General features: G+C 36.5%; 1 protein-coding gene across 7 annotated transcripts; it reads right to left on the reverse strand.

Annotated features, from left to right (window-relative positions):
- Positions 1-28: 28 nt before the first annotated feature.
- Positions 29-18,433, reverse strand: LOC126854957 (carboxyl-terminal PDZ ligand of neuronal nitric oxide synthase protein-like). 7 transcript variants are annotated; one of them, XM_050602166.1, is made up of 13 exons: positions 17,725-18,432; positions 17,456-17,652; positions 15,189-15,336; positions 11,072-11,143; positions 10,889-10,978; positions 10,107-10,168; positions 9,753-9,861; positions 4,357-4,564; positions 4,080-4,204; positions 3,481-3,666; positions 2,958-3,143; positions 1,540-1,815; positions 29-1,285 (listed from the first exon to the last, which is right to left on the reverse strand). In XM_050602166.1, exons 3-13 carry the CDS (start codon positions 15,294-15,296, stop codon positions 797-799), a joined length of 1,911 nt encoding a protein of 636 aa, XP_050458123.1. In that variant the 5' UTR covers positions 15,297-15,336; positions 17,456-17,652; positions 17,725-18,432; the 3' UTR covers positions 29-796. The 7 variants fall into 7 exon arrangements, with proteins under 7 accessions (XP_050458123.1, XP_050458128.1, XP_050458122.1 ...); XM_050602171.1 differs by having other exon boundaries at positions 29-1,063; positions 17,456-18,433; XM_050602165.1 differs by having other exon boundaries at positions 17,456-18,432.
- Positions 18,434-18,915: the final 482 nt, after the last annotated feature.

Raw genomic sequence — 18,915 nt, forward strand, 5'->3', positions numbered from 1 at the left:
ATGGATAGAAAGAGGAAATAAATACGTATTGTATTCTGTGAGAGATCACGCGCGTATCTCTTCTTTTTTTATTTACATTACTTAAAAATATACTGAAAATAAATTCTTTCGACAATTGGTACTTTTGGCACAGATTTGTTCGCTAGATGACAATTCTCATACATGGGAGTACGCTATATATATATATATATATATATATATATATATATATATATATATATATATATGTCGCAACACAAATAAATGTACAAATCGATAGTCGTATCGATACATATTTACGATTCGTCCCTTTGGAAATGCGTGATATAAATCCACTACATTTCTCGAACGCGACTATCATTTCAATTCTTATAAACACTCCACAGATGTTACTTCCGTAAGATACAAGTAGATAAATGTACGATCTGTTGAAATCGCGATTTTTACACGTTTATCGTAGAGATCTACTACAACAATTTATTGACTATATTGAATTACGTTTGTGTTATGATCTATTGGTAAAAGTTCTTTTCTCAAAATTTTATTTGACAAAATTTTATTTGGACGTTTTTCTAAGATCCAATTTCAAACATTGGAGAATTATAGACTTTACATTCTAGAAATACATTATTCGAAATCCGAATTTGAGTGATCAAGAAGGAAAAATGCAAACCCTGTTATATCCATTTAAACCAAAGGTTCTTGAATTGCGCATATAATTTTTTCATAATTTATAACATTATTCATAACGGGATATATGTGAAAAACGTATTCTTTCTTGGAGCAAAGATTATCAACACATTATTGTATCAGATAGTCACTTGGTCGTGTGACGAGCCCAGGTTGTTCGCTGCACCTCGCTCATAAGATCGTTGCGTGAGGGTAATCGAGCACTCGTCGTGCGAGAAGGCGGTGGACCCGAAGTTCGCAGAATGGTCGCCAAATTTTTCGGCGCGTTATTCTTGTTATCGTGCGTGCTCTGAGCCATTGAACTTTGCTTCGGATTCGCTTTCTTGGTCGTACTATCTACGCGCCTACCCTGTGGCGGAGGATCCAGGATTATCGGAGGTATATCGACCGAATCCTGCGGATTCAAGCGTTCCTGTTTGATTTTAGCATCTGTCATCGAATGAGTTACATTCCTATCGTTGGTACACGGCAACGGTTTTATGAAATGTTGATGCGCGTCTGAATTATCTGTAATTCCATAGTTGTCGAGTTTGTGAGTCATGATTGGCGATGAAGAGAAGCTGTTCGGTTGAGAGACCCGCAAGGACGCTGAATTTGGGGACAATTGGGCTGAATTCTAAATTCAAAATCAAAAAATTTTAAAGATTAATAAAATTTACAAAAAATTTTTTTAGACATTAAGCTATGATATGAATAAACCTCCTTGCTCTTCTCTCCAAATAGCATGAAAAAAATCTAAGAAACTTAAAATAAATCTATTTTAATCTTTCAATTATGAAAAATATTATCAAATATTAGCTTCTTGTGATTGCTTGTGAGTGTTAAAATTTGCATGAAAATTTAGTCGATATATAACGAGGAATCACTCACCGTTGGTCCACCGCAGGGAGGTAAAAGCAGACTCGGACCCATCGCGTACGGCGAGGGTGTATTGTAGGGCGATCTTTGTGGCTGAAATGGACTTAGATTGTGCAGCCTTTCCATCAGCTGCGTTTGAAACTGCAATTGATCCGTGGTAGCGTTATTACCCTGAATACCCATGGCGTTGAGACCGCTGGAATAGAGCGTATCCGGCAGATATGAGCAGTAAGGAAAGGTCGGTGTATCCAGCTCCCATGGTGAACTCTGACCTCCAGTTCGTTGGCACTACACTCGAGAAGACGTAGTTTGGGAAACAACATCTTTCCAAATTTAAGAATAAGACAAATATTTCCCTCTCTAGTTTCTTTCTTTTTCTCTTATATTTTTTAAATATTCTAATAAGAATAATAATTGCACATATATATTTTATACATATATGCACATGATTTCGATTACATTTTGAATATTTAATTTATCTAATAATTTATTCCTGAGATATATGTGCAAATCTTTAAAGAAATTTAAGAAACTAAAAATTCTTTTTGAAACATTTTTTTTCATATTTATATTTTTTGTTTTCTGTATGTTTTTGGGTTCTTACCTCTTCTAATTCTTTAATATTTTGTCAGATATTATGGGCCCGAATATCGCAATGTCAGATTAGAATTTTGCTCTTATACCGATAAAGATCTTAAGTAATAAGTTATAAAACATTACCTAGCATTGATTGGCAGCGTGTACTCCAAAATCCCGTGCGAAGACCTGTTAGACAACACCGTCATACTGGTGCTTAATTTGTTATTATATTAGTTATTAATCTTAGGATGAAATTCTCATTTTTTTCTCGCTATCAGATACCTCGGATCTAAACATGTAAGTGATTAAGAGAAGAGATATACGCAATGCATTGCGTCAATCAAATCACTCGCATCGTACAAGACTTTTACTTTTATCGATGTTAGTATCGGCAAGCTTTCTGACTTGTATTTTTTGCGCAGTTTTGAGGGTCGAGGCGCAAATACTCGCGCAAATAATGCAAATAGTCGAGGCTACGGCTGTTTTTGACGTCTTATCGGCACCAAACGAAAACGCCTAAAACATAGCGCGTGCATTGCTAAATATTCATCGGAGCACAGAAAGAACAAGTTTCATTCGGACGCATCACAATCGGTGTAGTGTATTATAGCGAGTGCAGAACAAAAACTTGTGTACGTATAAAATATTTTATTATAAAGTTAAAAAAGGTGTGAGAAATCGGTACAAAAAGGGCGTTAACGGTATTAAAAAAGAGAGAGAGAAGTAAAAAGAAAAATACAAGATGCATTCGGTTAAACGTTAATTGAGAGATGCAACGCTCGATCAGTCGGTGCTTCGGTTCCATGTGCCACCGGAATACTCCGGTGTCATGGAATTCGGTAGAGCGTTACCTGGCCGAGGCTCGACAGATCGGGAGCCGCCGCATTCTGTTGCATGGACGCGGGCGTACTCGGTATTTGCGACTGCGACGTGACGTGACCACCGGAAACACGTTCCTGTTCCCTCAGGTGGCTCACTAGCGCGCTTATATGTTCTAGCAATTCCTTATTTTGAACTAGAAGTTGATGTGTCCTCGCCTAAACAAGAATCATGTGCAAAAAAATGAAATAAAAAATGAAAAATTTTATTTGACAATTTCACTTATTAAAACTGATAAGATTAAATGAGTAGACATTTTTCAATAAATTTTCTTGCCGTTCGACAAACACACGAATAATTTATGATTTTATCCTAAAAAAAAACGTTAAAAAAGAATAGTGAAAAAATAATACTTGTAAAATATACTAAATTATTTTCAAGTAGCTTCCGCTACTTTGATAAATTATAGTCGATTATACAATGAGATGAATCACGCGTAGACAAGTGCTGGGCGAAATATTTATGCGTTCTGATAATTGATTCGCTTATTTATACCTGAGCTTCGACGCGCGCTGCCGTTTCCGCCGCAAGTTGATCTTGAAGAAGTCGCGCATGGGCAACGGCAGCTCTGGTTTGTTGACTTTGTTGCTCCAAACGTTCACGTAGAAGCTGTATTTCGTGCTTTAGGGCTGTTAATTCGCCACCCACCAATAAACCTCCGCACTCGGAAGTTACCGTGCCCTGTAAAAAAGAGAGAAAAGTTAAAAAAATCTCTCTCTATAAACTATATATACATAAAGTTATAATTAAACTAAGGGAGGACCAATAAAAAAAATATGCAAGAAACAAGAAGCACGTAGTGTAGACGTAAGAGTTGCTTTGTGGCGTCCGAATTGCATTTTGCTAAAATCTATAATAGAGCAAATTATATCGTTGCGTAAGGAGACGCTTTAAAATTTATGAGGCGTACCGACGAAATAAACTTGGAGATAAACAATGTGCTACCGTAGAGCAAAACAGCTTTCGGTAACGAGCCATCTTATTTTAAGACTTCGACTCCTTCGTAGTTGCCAAAGTACTTCGCAAAGTATCCTTTAAAATAGCACACGCTCCGATCTATATTCTTGATACATTCGTAATTATATGAATCTTACCGATGGCGACTGTCTGATCGGTGAGGTAGAGGTCGTTGTCGCTGGTCCGTCGTGCGATCGAAGTAGACAGGTAACGGACGTTTGCTCGGGAACCGAATCTTCAGTATCTCCCAATAATGATATGTCTGAAAATAAAGATAAAAATTTAAAAATAAAAGCTACAGAGATTCTTATTGAAAGATGATTTTTTTAACAGCATTTTTTTCGCCATAATTTCAGGAACTAAGAAATCAACGACGAGACAAAATGCACCGGTTATGTGAAGCTCAATTTATACCTTTATGTACCGGTGACGGAGAGGGCTGGGATTGCTCGTTGGGAATTTCGTCTTGGTCCTCGTAAACATCACCATGGTAATTCTCACCGTGGCTCTCCCCGTCCTTGTCTCCTCGAGGATCGCGATCCTCCGTGGTATTATTTATACTTAGTTTATGGCACACTTCGAAAGCCTGCCCGACCGTTCTGACCACCCTCATCGCTTGACTCTAATCAAGTAAAATTAATTTATTTTATCTTTGTCTATTGTTGATGTATATAATATTAAATTATACTATAATATATAAATATTATAAAAATTACAGAATTTCAGAAATAATGTTACGCGTTGCGTGAATTTCCTACATCGGTCATATCTCAATAATCATCAAGATTTGTTGTTCCTTCGATAAAATATATTTTTAAAATAAAATGTTGAAGATGCGCGCGTCCTTTACCTCGAGCTCGTCGAGATTCTCGTTCTCCTCTTCGAAAGGATTCTCGTCAAAGCTGAGATCGACGCTGTTTTGCGCGTGTAACAACTTAGGCCGCATCGAAGGCTTGCGCATTTTCAAGTAGTTAAAGATTTCCGGCTCTTTAAAGGAGAGCTTCTTGCGCGGCCTAGGTGTGGTCTCGAAGCCCAGGGGGCTGCCAGGGCCAGGGCTGCTCGTTGACATTGACAACTCGGTCGAAGCCATCGCTGACTTGAACGAATTTTTCAGCATGGCTCTCTTCGCAATCTTCCTCTCTCACGATCCGTCTCGAATTTTCGCGTGTTCGCAGCTGCGGATGCTGTCATCCATCTCGACAGCAATTTTATCAACTATATTTTCTTTCTCTTTGTTTAGACGACGCTCGTCATGACGCGGCACAAAGGCGCACCGTTTACTTTGAGAGTTTCTTTGAACTTATTTCAGCTTGTCGAGGCCATAAAGAAAAAGTAAACAGGTATGAAATTTTATTTACCGAATGAATCGCTATATAATGTGTGTACGAAATGAGATATTAAGGGTGGATTCCCCGAAAATTCCATAAAAATTTTAATGCAGCAAATATTGGAGAGATCATTATTTATCGCAGTACTTTAATTCCTCAACAATTCTCTCTCAATATAGCCTGTAATTTTAAAAATTCTGTAAAACCCTCATTTGAAGTTAAAATAAAATTTTGTAATTCATTTTCACGTGTCTCAAAACTTCAATAATAATAATAAAGAGATTTAATTATTATTAATATTATTATTGAAGTCTTCAGATTTTTCCGCAATGCTTTCAAAATAAAATAATTATCCTAAATGTTTCTGGTATATTGATTGCAAGAGCAATTTTGTAATTTTTCAGATATAAAATTGCAATTTTTTGTATTGGAAATATGAAAAGTATCTCCAGCGTTTTATATATAATAAACATATAATTGTAATAATACAAACTCCAAATTTTAATCCCCGTAAATAACATGTTTATCCATGCAACGTTGACATGTGCAAGCGAAAGAGTCGTATATCCGACATGAAATATATTAGGTAAATATTTACAAATGTCTAAAATGCATTATCCCTGACGCCAAATGCTGCAATAGTAATGGAATAATAACGATGCATCACTGACAGGGGGGTAGATGAAGGGGTGATCATAACTCTTTGACGCAAATATCGCGAATATATTTTACATTCGGAATGAAAAAGATAAAAATCTGTCCGTGGATTCGAATAATTGATGTTGATGTGCAATGATGATTTGTATATCGTTTTCATTTGTATATAAATAGTAGCGACGCGACTATTCAATCTGGCAAATTCCCCGTTAAATCATGCGTATTTTGAAAACGCATACGCCGCTTCCGCGAAGACGATCGCATATATTGTACACGCGCGTTATTTGTCAATTTCTTTATCGCGTCATCGTTACTCCTCGATGATCGACTTTGACGTAACAAGAATTTTCAGGTCAAAGAAAAAAATAAGAAGATGAAAAATGACACGTTAAATATTTCATCTATCTAGATGTTTGGATCATGTGGATTTTATATTCACATCGTTTTTACGATAAAAGAAGACTGATGTCAGGAAGTGATGTAATTTTTAAACGAGCGCTCGATATGTTTATAATCTTTTACCATTTCGAAAGAGTGACAAGATATTAAAAAAAAGCTAATGTAATACATTAATATTAAATTAATGATAATTAAATTAATAATTAAATTAATAATTTAATAATTAAATAAATTAATAATTTAACAATTAAATTAATAATTTAATTATAAGGTGAATATATTAATTAAGTATAAATGCCGTCACAAATCTTTTGCCCATGATATTGCCAAAGTCTTGTTTTTACCTTTTTTTAATAACAAAAATTATTAAAATAAACACACTCATACACACACACTACATCAATTATCACTTTTAATGTATCACTATGTTTAATTGAAAAAGTATTCCTTCCTCTGTACATATTCTCTTACATATCGCCGCGACGTTCACAAATCTCTTACCGAGTGCCTGTCATGTTACCGTAATCGCATGTAATCAGACGATCATCCGGTCGCTTCTCCGTACATCTCTCATCGTACAATTCTCGGTAAACGTTCAATTACCGCGAGACAATGAATCTCCGTGATGGAGCGCAGAATCACTTCCTCGGGCACCGGAGATCCATCGGGATTGTCCGCGTTTTATGGCGCATCGTTGCACCCGATTCATTCTATCGGGATATCTGTCCAGAAGAGGAAGAAAGGAAGGAAATGACGCGCGAAAGAGAGGAAAGTGGAGGGCCGGTTTGTGTATAAGCCTCGTGTATAAACCGGGAACGCGAGAGCCGAAGTTAACCGTGCGGCTTCCTACCGCGGTTTCTCAGCCGGCGACGTGCAGAGGCGCGCTCCGTTGGATTTTTCCCCCCGAGTTTATTTATAATCGCATTAATATTCTCGCTTTCAGTTCGTTCAATGGCACTTTTCCATCTCTCTCTCTTTCTCTGTCTTCCCCTTCCTCTGTCTCTTTCTTTGCTTATCAACTCTCATTTGCAGTTAAATAATCGGTCCATTTTTTTAAGATATCATGAGATACCCTTGCAAACGTCTTATTCTTTTTTTTCTTTTTTAAATGAAGCAAAACGACAAAGAGCGGAATTTTCTTTGTTGATTTAATTTATTAATCAATATTTTCTTAATTAAAGCAGCATTGTAGAAAGAATTTACTAAAGGATTCTAGATTTAAATCAATTAAGAGTGATCTGCATAGAATAAAGATGCTGGAATGATTTTGCGAATTAACTGCATTGACAAGAGTTATTTCTATTACAATCGCACCCACTTCTTCAATTAAGTGATCGTTTCATAAAATTTAATTTTGTAGCACTATTTTAAGAGCATAGATCTTGACGATATCATTTAATGTCGCATTTATTTCAATTCAGTTGTACAATTTTTATTTTTATATGTATACTACATTTTATATCCTACAGACGACTTCTCTCGTCACATATTCATACACAGATTAACAGTATTAATAGTTTGCTTTTCCATGTGAAAGATGAACAAGCGAATTTTATGGAATAGAAGACGGATTGAAGAGAATGCGGAAAGCGAGACGTGAGCTCGAAATTTGCTCGGAACGCTATTCTATAGTCGATCCCGACGATGCAGCAGCACGTCATTTAACGGTAGAACCGAGCTCCTATGTCCCCCGACTGATAAATTATATATCAAGCGTTTTTCTGTGACAATTCAATTATCTTACATAGTTCCTAGCCCCTGCATATCGACCAATGAGCAAACGTAACAAATTCACCTGAAAAAATCCTTCAGATCTTTACGTATAATAATACGTAAAAATTATATTATAAAATTATATCGTTGATATAAAATTGGGTGAATATTTCAGGAAGAAAGAGCCTAAGATTCAGTTTCTAAAAGAGGAAACCTTAAAACGTAAGTCTGAATCCTTATGCGAAAAAGAATAAAGAATTCCATTTCCAGAAAAGCAAGCACAATGTCTATTGTTCTTGCTTTCCTGAGAAGAATTGATATAAAAGTTGACGTAGACGGTAGTATAAACACTGCCGCGTACACATCAGACGGGAACTAGTAAAAGCTTTTTGGAAGTTTCGCCCGTGAGTTTAAAACTTCGTTCAAGCTGGATATTTCTGCGGCATCCTAGATATATCATCTCCTATAGTCGTTGGTTATTTTTGGATTCACCCAGATTTTGAAAGCGACCGGTATCCCCAAATAATCAACAAAGGAGACGAGGAAAGACCTCTATGTTTATACCGATAAGTATCGAGGGTATATAGGAGTGTGATATATTACATAATAATAATACGTACAAGAGATAACGAGTAAATCGAAATTCTTCTTTTCATTTCTTTCCTTCATAAACATACACACACGCAGTGCAGTGAGTATTGAAAGCTTGATTTCCTCTTCCTTTAATAAAATATTGATACATTTTAACATACAAAAGTTGCGACAACAAAAAAAAATCAATCATTTCAATATGCATATATCATATGTAGATTGTGCGAAGCTTTCTCAAAGCATTAATAAAGACAAATTTCCGGATCTAAGAAACCGCCAGCCGCGTTCGTCGCGAAAGATCGTGCCGGCCTATATCGGACTATTTTAATAACCCAGTACCAAACGGCACCGAGACGCTACTGCAAATACACGACAAAACGAGTCCCCTCCTCCCCCGCGAGACTTTACCGGACCCACCATCCCTCCACCCACGAAAAGGCGAAAATACGCCTCTCTACTTTGACAGGGATGCAGCTCTCGCGGAGATCTCCACTATCCTCCTCTCTCCGTACAGTCCCCGTTGCGTCTCCGCAACGGAGAAAAGATGCGACAAGGGGAGGCGCGGGGCGACCGCCAAGGAGTCCGGCGTTTATTTATAGATTTACAATAAAGTAAGTTGATAAAGCGCCAGGCGACGCGGGTCTACGTGAATTGTCACGGTGCGTTTGTGTATGTACGTACGCACGTACGATTTACGCACGTGCACGACGTAATTTTACGCCGGCTAGTAGCTGTTCCGCCATGTGAAATGGGCCCGTGAAAGTAGAAAAATGAACGCGAGAATTGTCTCCAGAAATTGCATACATTCGTCATTTACTTGGATATAAAATATTATATTGAGTCTCATCATATATTCAATTTCTCTTCTCCTTCTCCTTGATTTTTAATTTCATCAGTCTTGATCTTTTTAACTTATAGTTCTATTATACGATATAGTAAGATAAAAAATAAAGTAAATCCCGCAAAAATAATAATCGATTTCATATCGCGTATTTACATATGATTCATACAATTCTTTCCCGATTTACAATGTTCGAGATTATGTCCGATGTAGAAAACTCTCGACGATATAGAAAATTAATCATAATTATTATGGAATATGGATAAAAAATTGCGACTCACCTTTTTGCTAGATTTGAAGACATTACATTTAAACGTATTGCTGCTCCCATCACGGGCAATATAACTAAATATTTTTAAATCATGGCTATCGTGCGAAACGTAGAATATCCTGGAAAAGAAACATATACATTCGGTTTTTGTTTTATTAAAAAATTATATCATTTTAACAATTAAAAAAAAAATTTATTTATATTTTCTCGATAATTAATTAATAACTCAAAAAGAATACAAATGTAAATATGAAACATATCTCTTTATATCGTTTCATACAATTGTAAAATAATTGTAAATAAAATCGCTTCATGAAAAACAGAGAAAGCAATGGTAAAATAAGCGAATACAACGCGATCTCACCTGTAAATTGGATGGTGCATCAGATATATTTTATTCTCATCCATCCATTGCTGCTGTTTTTTCTACAAAAATAATACCAAATGGCGAGTCATTACAGCAATCATTCGAGAATATTGTTTAGCTAATATTGGCTGTTACTACTATCTGCTGATGTAATGTATGTAGTATCGAAAATATATGGCACCCATGTGTATCAGTGCAAATACAACATGGCGCTTGTCCAAAATCATTTCTCGTTATAAATTGCAACTGTTACGAAATTGTGCGTCATCGGACGTATATGATTTTTCTTTCGAGACATTCGTGGAAAACGCTAATCTTCCTCTTATGCGGGCAATTGCGGAAATTTTGTGTTTGCCAAAAAAGAATTTTTTACAGACATTTTGCTTACGATAATTGGAGGAATATATAGTCTCTTTCACTTTGAAAAATCTTATAATGTCCTTTGACGTGAAAAAAAATCACGTGTAAAAGATACATTTTATTTTTACCACAATTTTATGAGAAACAAAAATCAGCTGATTCTAATCAAAACTATCTTTTGTAAGAATAATGCAAGAATGTCGCAAAAACGCTGTAAATCTTTTATTGTAACGCACACTTAAATTTCGAATCTACGTCGGTGTTCAAATATACTCTTCTTTCGCTTCTTTAAATTATGTGATATACTATCGCGAGTCTAACAGACTCATCTTATCCACTTCCATATGTGAGAATTAATTTATCCGGTGAAGAGTCAACCCAATTAAGCCTAACATAAAATACTGGCTAACATTACTTGCCTTCTTTTTCCGTAAGGTCACTTTTAATCCATCCACCGAGACTTCTAGTGTCACTTTCTTCTTCTTGATCCCTTTGGCCTTAAACTCGTACTATGATCAAACAAATCCAGATTAATCGGAGGAGATACGAAGACAGTTAAGCCACAGTGTCCTCCGTAACTAGGTTAATTAGCTATTACTCACGCGGATTCTTCGCATCGCCGCCACGATCTCCACTCGGCTAGTCGGTCGCGGAACCTCCATAGAACCAATGAACTGAAATACAGAAGAAAAATATATAACAATACATTCACACTGACAATTGACGACATAAAGAATAGCGCGAGCATGTCTTCTTTTTCAGATAAATTTTATTTATTATACCTTGATAAATTTCAATTTAACACACTCTTTCTTTCTCGTTAATCTATTTCTTTTTTAATTTGAAGAAATTAAAATTAATTTTCTCTCTAATATTTCAAACGTGGCCCCTAAATTAGACTATTATTGAACTCTTTAGACATTTTCTTTTTAACTAAAATAAATTGTAAAAATGTGCGAGAGATCATTCCTTATCCTCGGGTAAAATTAATCGCTTCTGGGACTTTGAATGTCACAAACTGTGGTAAGATTTCAACGAAAATGACACAAACCACCCCGTGCACATACAGGGCATACGTACGTACATATAGTTACGCGTTTGCCGTAATCATAGCGCGGGAGAAGTACTATACGGTCTAACACGATCTGTATTTAGAATTCCCCCATTGAAGCGATGGTCTTAGCCACGTGTTCGTTCGGATGATTCCACGTGGTATTCTCCCATGCGCACGCTCTTATGACAGAGTCTTGCCTCATAAAAATTTGCGATCGATAAGCGCGTGACGTGCGGTCTGGAAAACGTTGGCTGAGAAAAAATGCTTGCTAAAAATTTTCGTATCATGTTATCGTTTCCATTCCTCATCTATCGATATAACGTATTAACGCGTATTGGAAAACTTTCGCTCTTTGAAAAATCGATGTGCAATATACCGGATATCGAGAAAGAAATTCTGTTTCGTCGGGTTATTTCTTACTTTACAACTTTATAAGAAATATGCACAGTACGCGGATGGAATATTAATAGCGCACATTCTCTAGTATATCGATCTGCATTTATACCCCACTAAACACTAAATGTAGGCAACGGATTTTCAAACCGACGTGATAAGCACGCTCAGTTTTTGTATCAGACAAGCCAAATTAAAAATCAAACGGCTTCTGACATTAAAAGTAAAAAAATACACTAAATATAATAATAAATATAATTCATACTCCTTTAACTTATTCGTTATTTCGCCTCGCTTAGTTTTATGATATGTCCCATTAGATTAAATAAAATTTAATAGTTAAAAATTAGACAAGAAATGTTAAAAAAATTGTTTTTAAATGTTTTTATAAATGTTAATGAGAAAATATTATTTGCAAACTTCCGTGCTGGAAAAAGAAAAAAAAAGAAAAAAAGTGACGATTCTACATTTATCAAGTTTTGAATCAACACGAATTTTACAATTACAGCATTACTAAGTACATTGTATGTTAATTAAAAATGTAATTAACATGAAATTCATCTTTTAAATCTGAGAATGAATTTACAAAGTTATACACGAGACGAACTACTTTATCTGCTGCATAAACAAGTTCGTTTGTCCCGGAGTCGTATGCATTTATTCTCCTGCTGCTGACATTGCTAAAATGATTGTGGCTTTACTAGGACGAATAGTCTCTACAAAGCAATTCATTGTTAATCATGCTTGAGGTGAATTTATTCTATGCTGATTGCGGTAAACCATAGAAGATAGCGAAAACAAGCAATGCAAACTCTAAATGACTTCGTAAAGTAATTTAAAAGACACATCCTAAGATTTTAAATTGATTTGTTAAATCAATATGTTTTATGAAACTTGAAGAGACTTTTGCGATGTATATAACTTGTATGATAAACGTGCGTTAATATATATATTTTGAGATACAAAGTATCTCGAAATCACCACACATCCTTTTAAAAGCAAATTGTCTGGCCAATTTAGAGACAATTTTTATCTCGGGTCAAAATATGCATATATTATGCAAAATTTATCTTAAACTTCTTGGGAGGAAGATTCATTCGCAACTCTGAACGGTCTTTTCATGAAAAAAATAAGTTTTCGAGTTTATATTCTCTGGCGCTTTCAAGATACAGACATAGTGGCCCGTTGTGTACGCGCATGTATTTTATTTGTTGTTTCATCTCAAGATTTTATTTTTCAAGATATTTTTTTTAGACCGTACCAAAAGAGAAAAAAAAATATGAATGAAATATCGTTCAGGGTTTCATGAACTAAGAAAGTTTACGAGAGACGCTGTGATTTGAACATCTCCTTTAGAATCATAATTTTTTCGATATACGTTTTCTAAGAGGAGGCGAGAAAGGGAATTCAGGGAGGGATTCGCGAACGAAATTCCGCATCGCGCGGCTTCACGCTGCGTTCACGATTTACGACGGCGCAACACAACACGCGGCGCACAAAAAGCTTTAACCTTTCTCAGGAGAGAAGTACCACCGAAATAAACACGTGCACGATGTATGATGACGTCACGGCGAAGAGCGCGGTGGTCCAGAAATAAGTTGCCGGTATCGCGCTGTGTCGTCGCAATTGTTGCACCATCGATACGCGCGACGACGCGTTTAAATATTATTATTATTGTTCTCTCCATTGCGGCTGACATATTCGAGTTCCTCGGATTTCGTCACCTAGAAAACGTCAGATGTATATGATGTCTGTTTGTCGGCGAAATGGCCTCTTTTTTGCGCTAAATCCACGTTCGTTCCCATCGATGACTAAGTACAGTTTACCAATCGCGAGTTTAGTTCGCGAGTTGCGAATAAATCGCTACAGGCCTTTATTTCCTAGTGTGTGAAATAGCATGCGGAGATATTAACTGTATATTTTCTCTCCACATAGTTTTCGCTTATGAATACCGTATTTTTTATCGTCCCCAAAGTTGCCCCAGTGTTATAAAATTGATCTTTCCCTCGTGTCTATTACATATACAATAATAATGTGCAGCGCCATACTTTAGCAAAATGGAATCGAAGAAAAAATAGAGGGAAGGTGCGAAACTCTTTCTCGGCGCACTATTGGAAAAACAGATGCTTTCATTCCCATCGGTTGTTGGAAGAACGAAGTACATGAAGTTTTATAGTCGACATATATTTTCCTCTGAGACGCTATTGACCGTTACTATTTTCTCAAAGTGCGCACAATTTATAACAGAGTTCTTATAATTAGAAATTCATCTTTACAATTAATCATTATTGAAGCAATTTAATAGCATTGCAACATAAGTCAGATATCATATTCGAGCTTGAGAATAAATTTTGCAGAAACTTGTAAAATTTTTCAACTTATTTCATTGCAAAACATTCGATAATTTTTTTTATAGATCAATATACTATTTCTACTACTATTTCTTAAGTGCCCCCTTTAACAAAAAAAAATTAATTTTTCAGAAATTTTGTATAAAGAATATCAGAAATATATAATATAATATAATATAATATAATATAATATAATATTTTTGGCGTTTTACATATATTTTTATTAAATTTTATTAAATTTTTTTAAATAGTAAGTTAATATTTTTAAGTGTTGGATATTTAGTTTTTTTTGTTGAATACAAAAGCTTCTGCACGTAACATGTATGATTTCAAAAATGTATGAGTCAAATTATCTGAAATAAAAAAAAATCAGCCTAGTTTTATTTCATAGAATATTTCATATTGAATCTAATTAGATTTTAAAAAATTAATATTTAATATTTTTCAGTATTTAATTTTAAAATAATATTACTTTGTTATTTTTAAATTTTTTCGAATAAAATTAGGTTCAATATTTATTTTTGAACACGCATAGAGATTCGCATTAAACAAAAATAAGTTAAAGATTTAAAAATACTGACGTTTAAACATCAATAAAAAACATATGTGAAACGTCAAAAAGAGATCAATATTTTCTAATATTCTTCAAAAAAAATTCTTAAAAATTATCAATTTACCGCTAGAGTAGACTGGGTCTTTAAGCATCTCTTTTATACGTCTTTGAAAAAAATCCATATCTCTAATGGAATCTCTCGGGCTGAATTAGAGGATGGGAGATGGAAATCTGAAAACGGAAGGATCGCGAGAGATAGGTACGTCTCGGATCGGCGAGCGTAAAACAAACTCACCGGAAAGCGAGAAAAACGAATGCGAGCCGAGGGTACGCGGACCCGAAGTGGGTAAGAAATCACTCCAGATTACCTTGGCGTGGAACACGATTCCGCGATGGAACGCCTCCTCGCTGTGCAGCGGTATTCGCGTGTCGTACTCGTCATTATGTACGAGGTTGTACTGCTTCTTAGAGGGCATGCTGAGCCCAGCTGCATTCGACTATGCTCGTCCAGCCTGGCTGCAATTATAATCAACGACCCATTAGCATTTTCATGCGTAAGGATAAATGCTCCTATATATAGCGGGCGCGTTTATTTCATCGAATAAATGCGAGGTAGAGAAACGTTGAACCTTACAAGATATTCTACTGTATGTATTGAAAAATTTTAAATGGTTAAAAATGTATTGTAAGTCGTGAGTAAAATTAAATACAATTACAACACAATTTTTTGCAGCATGTTATAGGATCCTCGAATCCTTGCCGTTTAAACTTTATAAACGTTTAATAATAAAATGTATAAATATATGTTTATAAAAATTATATATATTACATATTATTCTGAAAATTAAGGACATGCAGTTAAATCACGTATATACGTTTCCCTCCTGAAAACTGGAATAATATTTTATGACAAGGAATGCTTTTTTCGGGAGCGGGGGGAGAGAACGGTTTCTTGAGAGTCGGCGAGATGAAAATAAGTAAATCGAAAATGCGAACGTGATACATGCGTGCGACTAATATCACGTTCGTGATCCGGCTGCGTATGCAGTCATTTTCGTTACACTTAAAGGATACACGATAATAACTCGCGATAACTCTACTGATCTATCGTAAACACATGTTTCTGTTTCATTCACGAAATATATATACGTCTAGGCGCATAGCTCATTCAGATAATGATCTAATTTATGTAATTTATCTAAAATATTTTTTGATTGCATGCGTTTTCTAATGTTTTTCATTCATACGAAGGAAAAGCACAGAATCTCTTAAGTTTCAAGCGTTAAATTTATAAATATACTACAAAAAGCTGAATAATTTTCGTAAAATGAATATTTTTCATTTGCATAACATTTAAAATTTTTTATCACTGAAAATTACAATAAAAAAATATGTAGTATTTACTCAATATTTTGTTAAAACATTGAATATATATATAAACAGAGATAAATATATAATTTATAATATATAATATTTATATAATACATATATATTTTAAATACATAATTCACTTGGTTTGTCGACCGCTTACAATATAAAAGCAAAATTATCAAAAAAAAAAAAAAAAAATTTTTTTTAATTTCCCTAATAAAACTCCATAAAAAAATTTCCTGATTTTTTCCTGATACAAAAAAATCTAAAAATTCTCATATTTTTCATATTTTCAGAATATCAAATTTCATATATTTTCAGAAAATAGACACTGAATAAATAACCCGTCTTTTTCAATAATCTATTATTTATTACGATAATTTATTACAGAAAAAAAGAAGAATGGAATGTAAATAAAAATTATAAATTTAACATAAAATATATGCATGTACCCGAGGAACTCTGAAATATCAGAATCTTGTGTTTTTTTTCTTCTTAATAAATACAGTGTTATCGCGCACGTCGCTGAATACGTACTGAACGTTGTAAAGATTTTGTGAAATCTTATCCAGAGAACACGCAGAAGAATCGCGACGCTTCTTGCACCGCAAGATGCAGCGGCGGCGAGGTGCGCATCATTGTATATGATGCCCTCTTTGTTGCACGCGCACCTGAACTAAGCGACGTTCATATTGGTGGCAGGAGGCGTCGAACAAAGGATGATACGATTGCTTGCGGATGCAGTCGACGCCATCGAAGAAATGCGCAGCGATTGCACGTGTCATGCATACCGTTCAAAGGGATATCATCTGTTTACATTGCGTCCGAGAATGCATCGAGATTTAAGATAATGATATACTCTCGAGCCGATGATACTGAACAAGGACTTTTCAAATTGATTCACGGGGGAGAAAATTATATAATTTATCGCATTATATAAATTATTGAGAGAAAAAGAAAAATCGCAACTCGTTGAATCGCTTTTTGATCGAAAGTCGACTGTCAACCGGTTGATAGATTGACGCCTTTCTGGGCCAGATGGGCCGTCGTGTCGCATTTATAAATAATACGTGGGAGCATCCGAGAGAGAAAGATCAAAGATCTCTCGCTGCGCGGGCAACCACGTGCTTCTCCCCGCGTGAGTTCGGTGAACCGGAAAGACCTGATCTCTCGAGAGCAAGTTCTTTCGGAGGCGATTCATCTGATGTTTAGAAAAAAAAGGAGTGGAGAGGGAGAGAAAACGTGAAGAATCCGTAGCTCTTACCTAAAAGCTGATTGGACGATCGGCCGGCGTTGGTTCTCATTAACCTGAGGTTGATGCGTTCCCTCGGCGAGCAACGGCCTCGGATGAATGACAGTCCTCGCGCGTAGAATCAATCTCGCATGTGTGAAGGCAGCCTTACGGTGGCGGGTAGGCCGGTCAGACGAGAGGGATACGCTCGCGCACGCATTCGGGTTTCGCTGTAATAAAGGCGGCGAAAAACCACCGACGACGATGAGCCATACCACGTACACGCAGCCTCTCTTGCTTACTCTCTCGCGCGACCAGGTAGAAACAGGAGAGGCGGCCCCTTCTCTCTCTCTCTCTCTCCTTCTTTCTCCCTTCTTGGAAACAGACAGGAACGGCTCGATCACTCTGGAACTCACCGGACGGGATGTGTACAGAAAGAATAATGCTCCGGATGCACGTCACTGATAGTGAGGTGTAATAAAAAGTCACTCGGGGATGTATTATCACTCGCGTACGTTACTACCGAGCTCGACGAGGCACTCGATGACACTCTCGAGTCACTCGCGCCGCGTGAGACGAGGGATTCTCGACGGCGAGAGAAAGAGGGAGAGAAAGAGAGAAAAAGAACTAGAGAAAGGAAGGAGAAGCTTGTTCCTCGCGCGAGCGGCAGGATAATATTTATACTTATAGCACCTCGGAGCACCAGAGCGACGGGCACTTCGGCGTTTTATTCCGAGGAGTCGATGGACACCGCGACTGGTAACGCGCGCTCGCTTTACGTCTTCATGTCGCGCCGAAAGAGAAAGAGAGAGATAGAAGAGGGTATCTCTCTCGCACGGATATACAAATGCGAGGGCGCGCGTCGATCCAGGAGAGCTCTTTGCGATGACGACGATGACGATGACGGCGGCGACGTTCACCAGGAGCCGCGCATAGGGTATACCTATGGACGACGCAGTACGCGAGAAGGAGCCATCCCCACCGCGAGCGGTACCGGCATCGCACTGATTGTGAGAGACGATGCTCCCGGGGAAGCGGTGTTTACCTCTCCGTTGAAAGGGTACGCGCGCACTTGACAGATGGCGCATGCGTGAACCACTTACCCGCGCAATTTTTTTCCCTTTTTTTTTTTTTTTTCGTTTACCTCGAGCGAGACCAGCGAGTCTCTTCGCGATTATGGCACCTTGCTCGAGAGGAAGGTACTTATTCCGGATGGTGGGAGAGTTAAAAGAATATGACAGAAAGACAGCGAGCCTTTGCAAAGTAGAATGCGCGCGATTATTCTCGAGTCACGTGATATAACAGTCACAATTTTGTTATAGCATGCTGATATTTCTCGCGCGCGATTCTTATTAGAAATAATTAATTCAGTTTTATAATTAGAATTGGTTGATAAAAATATCGAAAGGTTTTTAAATATTTAATATTGCGACAAGATAATATAATATATACCTTCACACATCCGTACGTATGTCGTTTATAATGATAGGGCC

Source organism: Cataglyphis hispanica, chromosome 15, assembly GCF_021464435.1.
Source record: "Cataglyphis hispanica isolate Lineage 1 chromosome 15, ULB_Chis1_1.0, whole genome shotgun sequence".
NCBI classification, from domain to species: Eukaryota; Metazoa; Arthropoda; class Insecta; order Hymenoptera; family Formicidae; genus Cataglyphis; species Cataglyphis hispanica.

What these genes read in the sequence shown, in the direction of transcription:
- LOC126854957 (XM_050602166.1), bottom strand. Translation starts at nt 15,296, where the DNA reads ATGCCCTCTAAGAAGCAGTACAACCTCGTACATAATGACGAGTACGAC. An exon ending in GAATCGTGTTCCACGCCAAG is followed by an intron (nt 11,144 to 15,188) that starts GTAATCTGGAGT and finishes TCTGTATTTCAG; the next exon opens with TTCATTGGTTCTATGGAGGT. An exon ending in CAGCGCGCGTCGAAGCTCAG is followed by an intron (nt 3,144 to 3,480) that starts GTATAAATAAGC and finishes ATTCTTGTTTAG; the next exon opens with GCGAGGACACATCAACTTCT.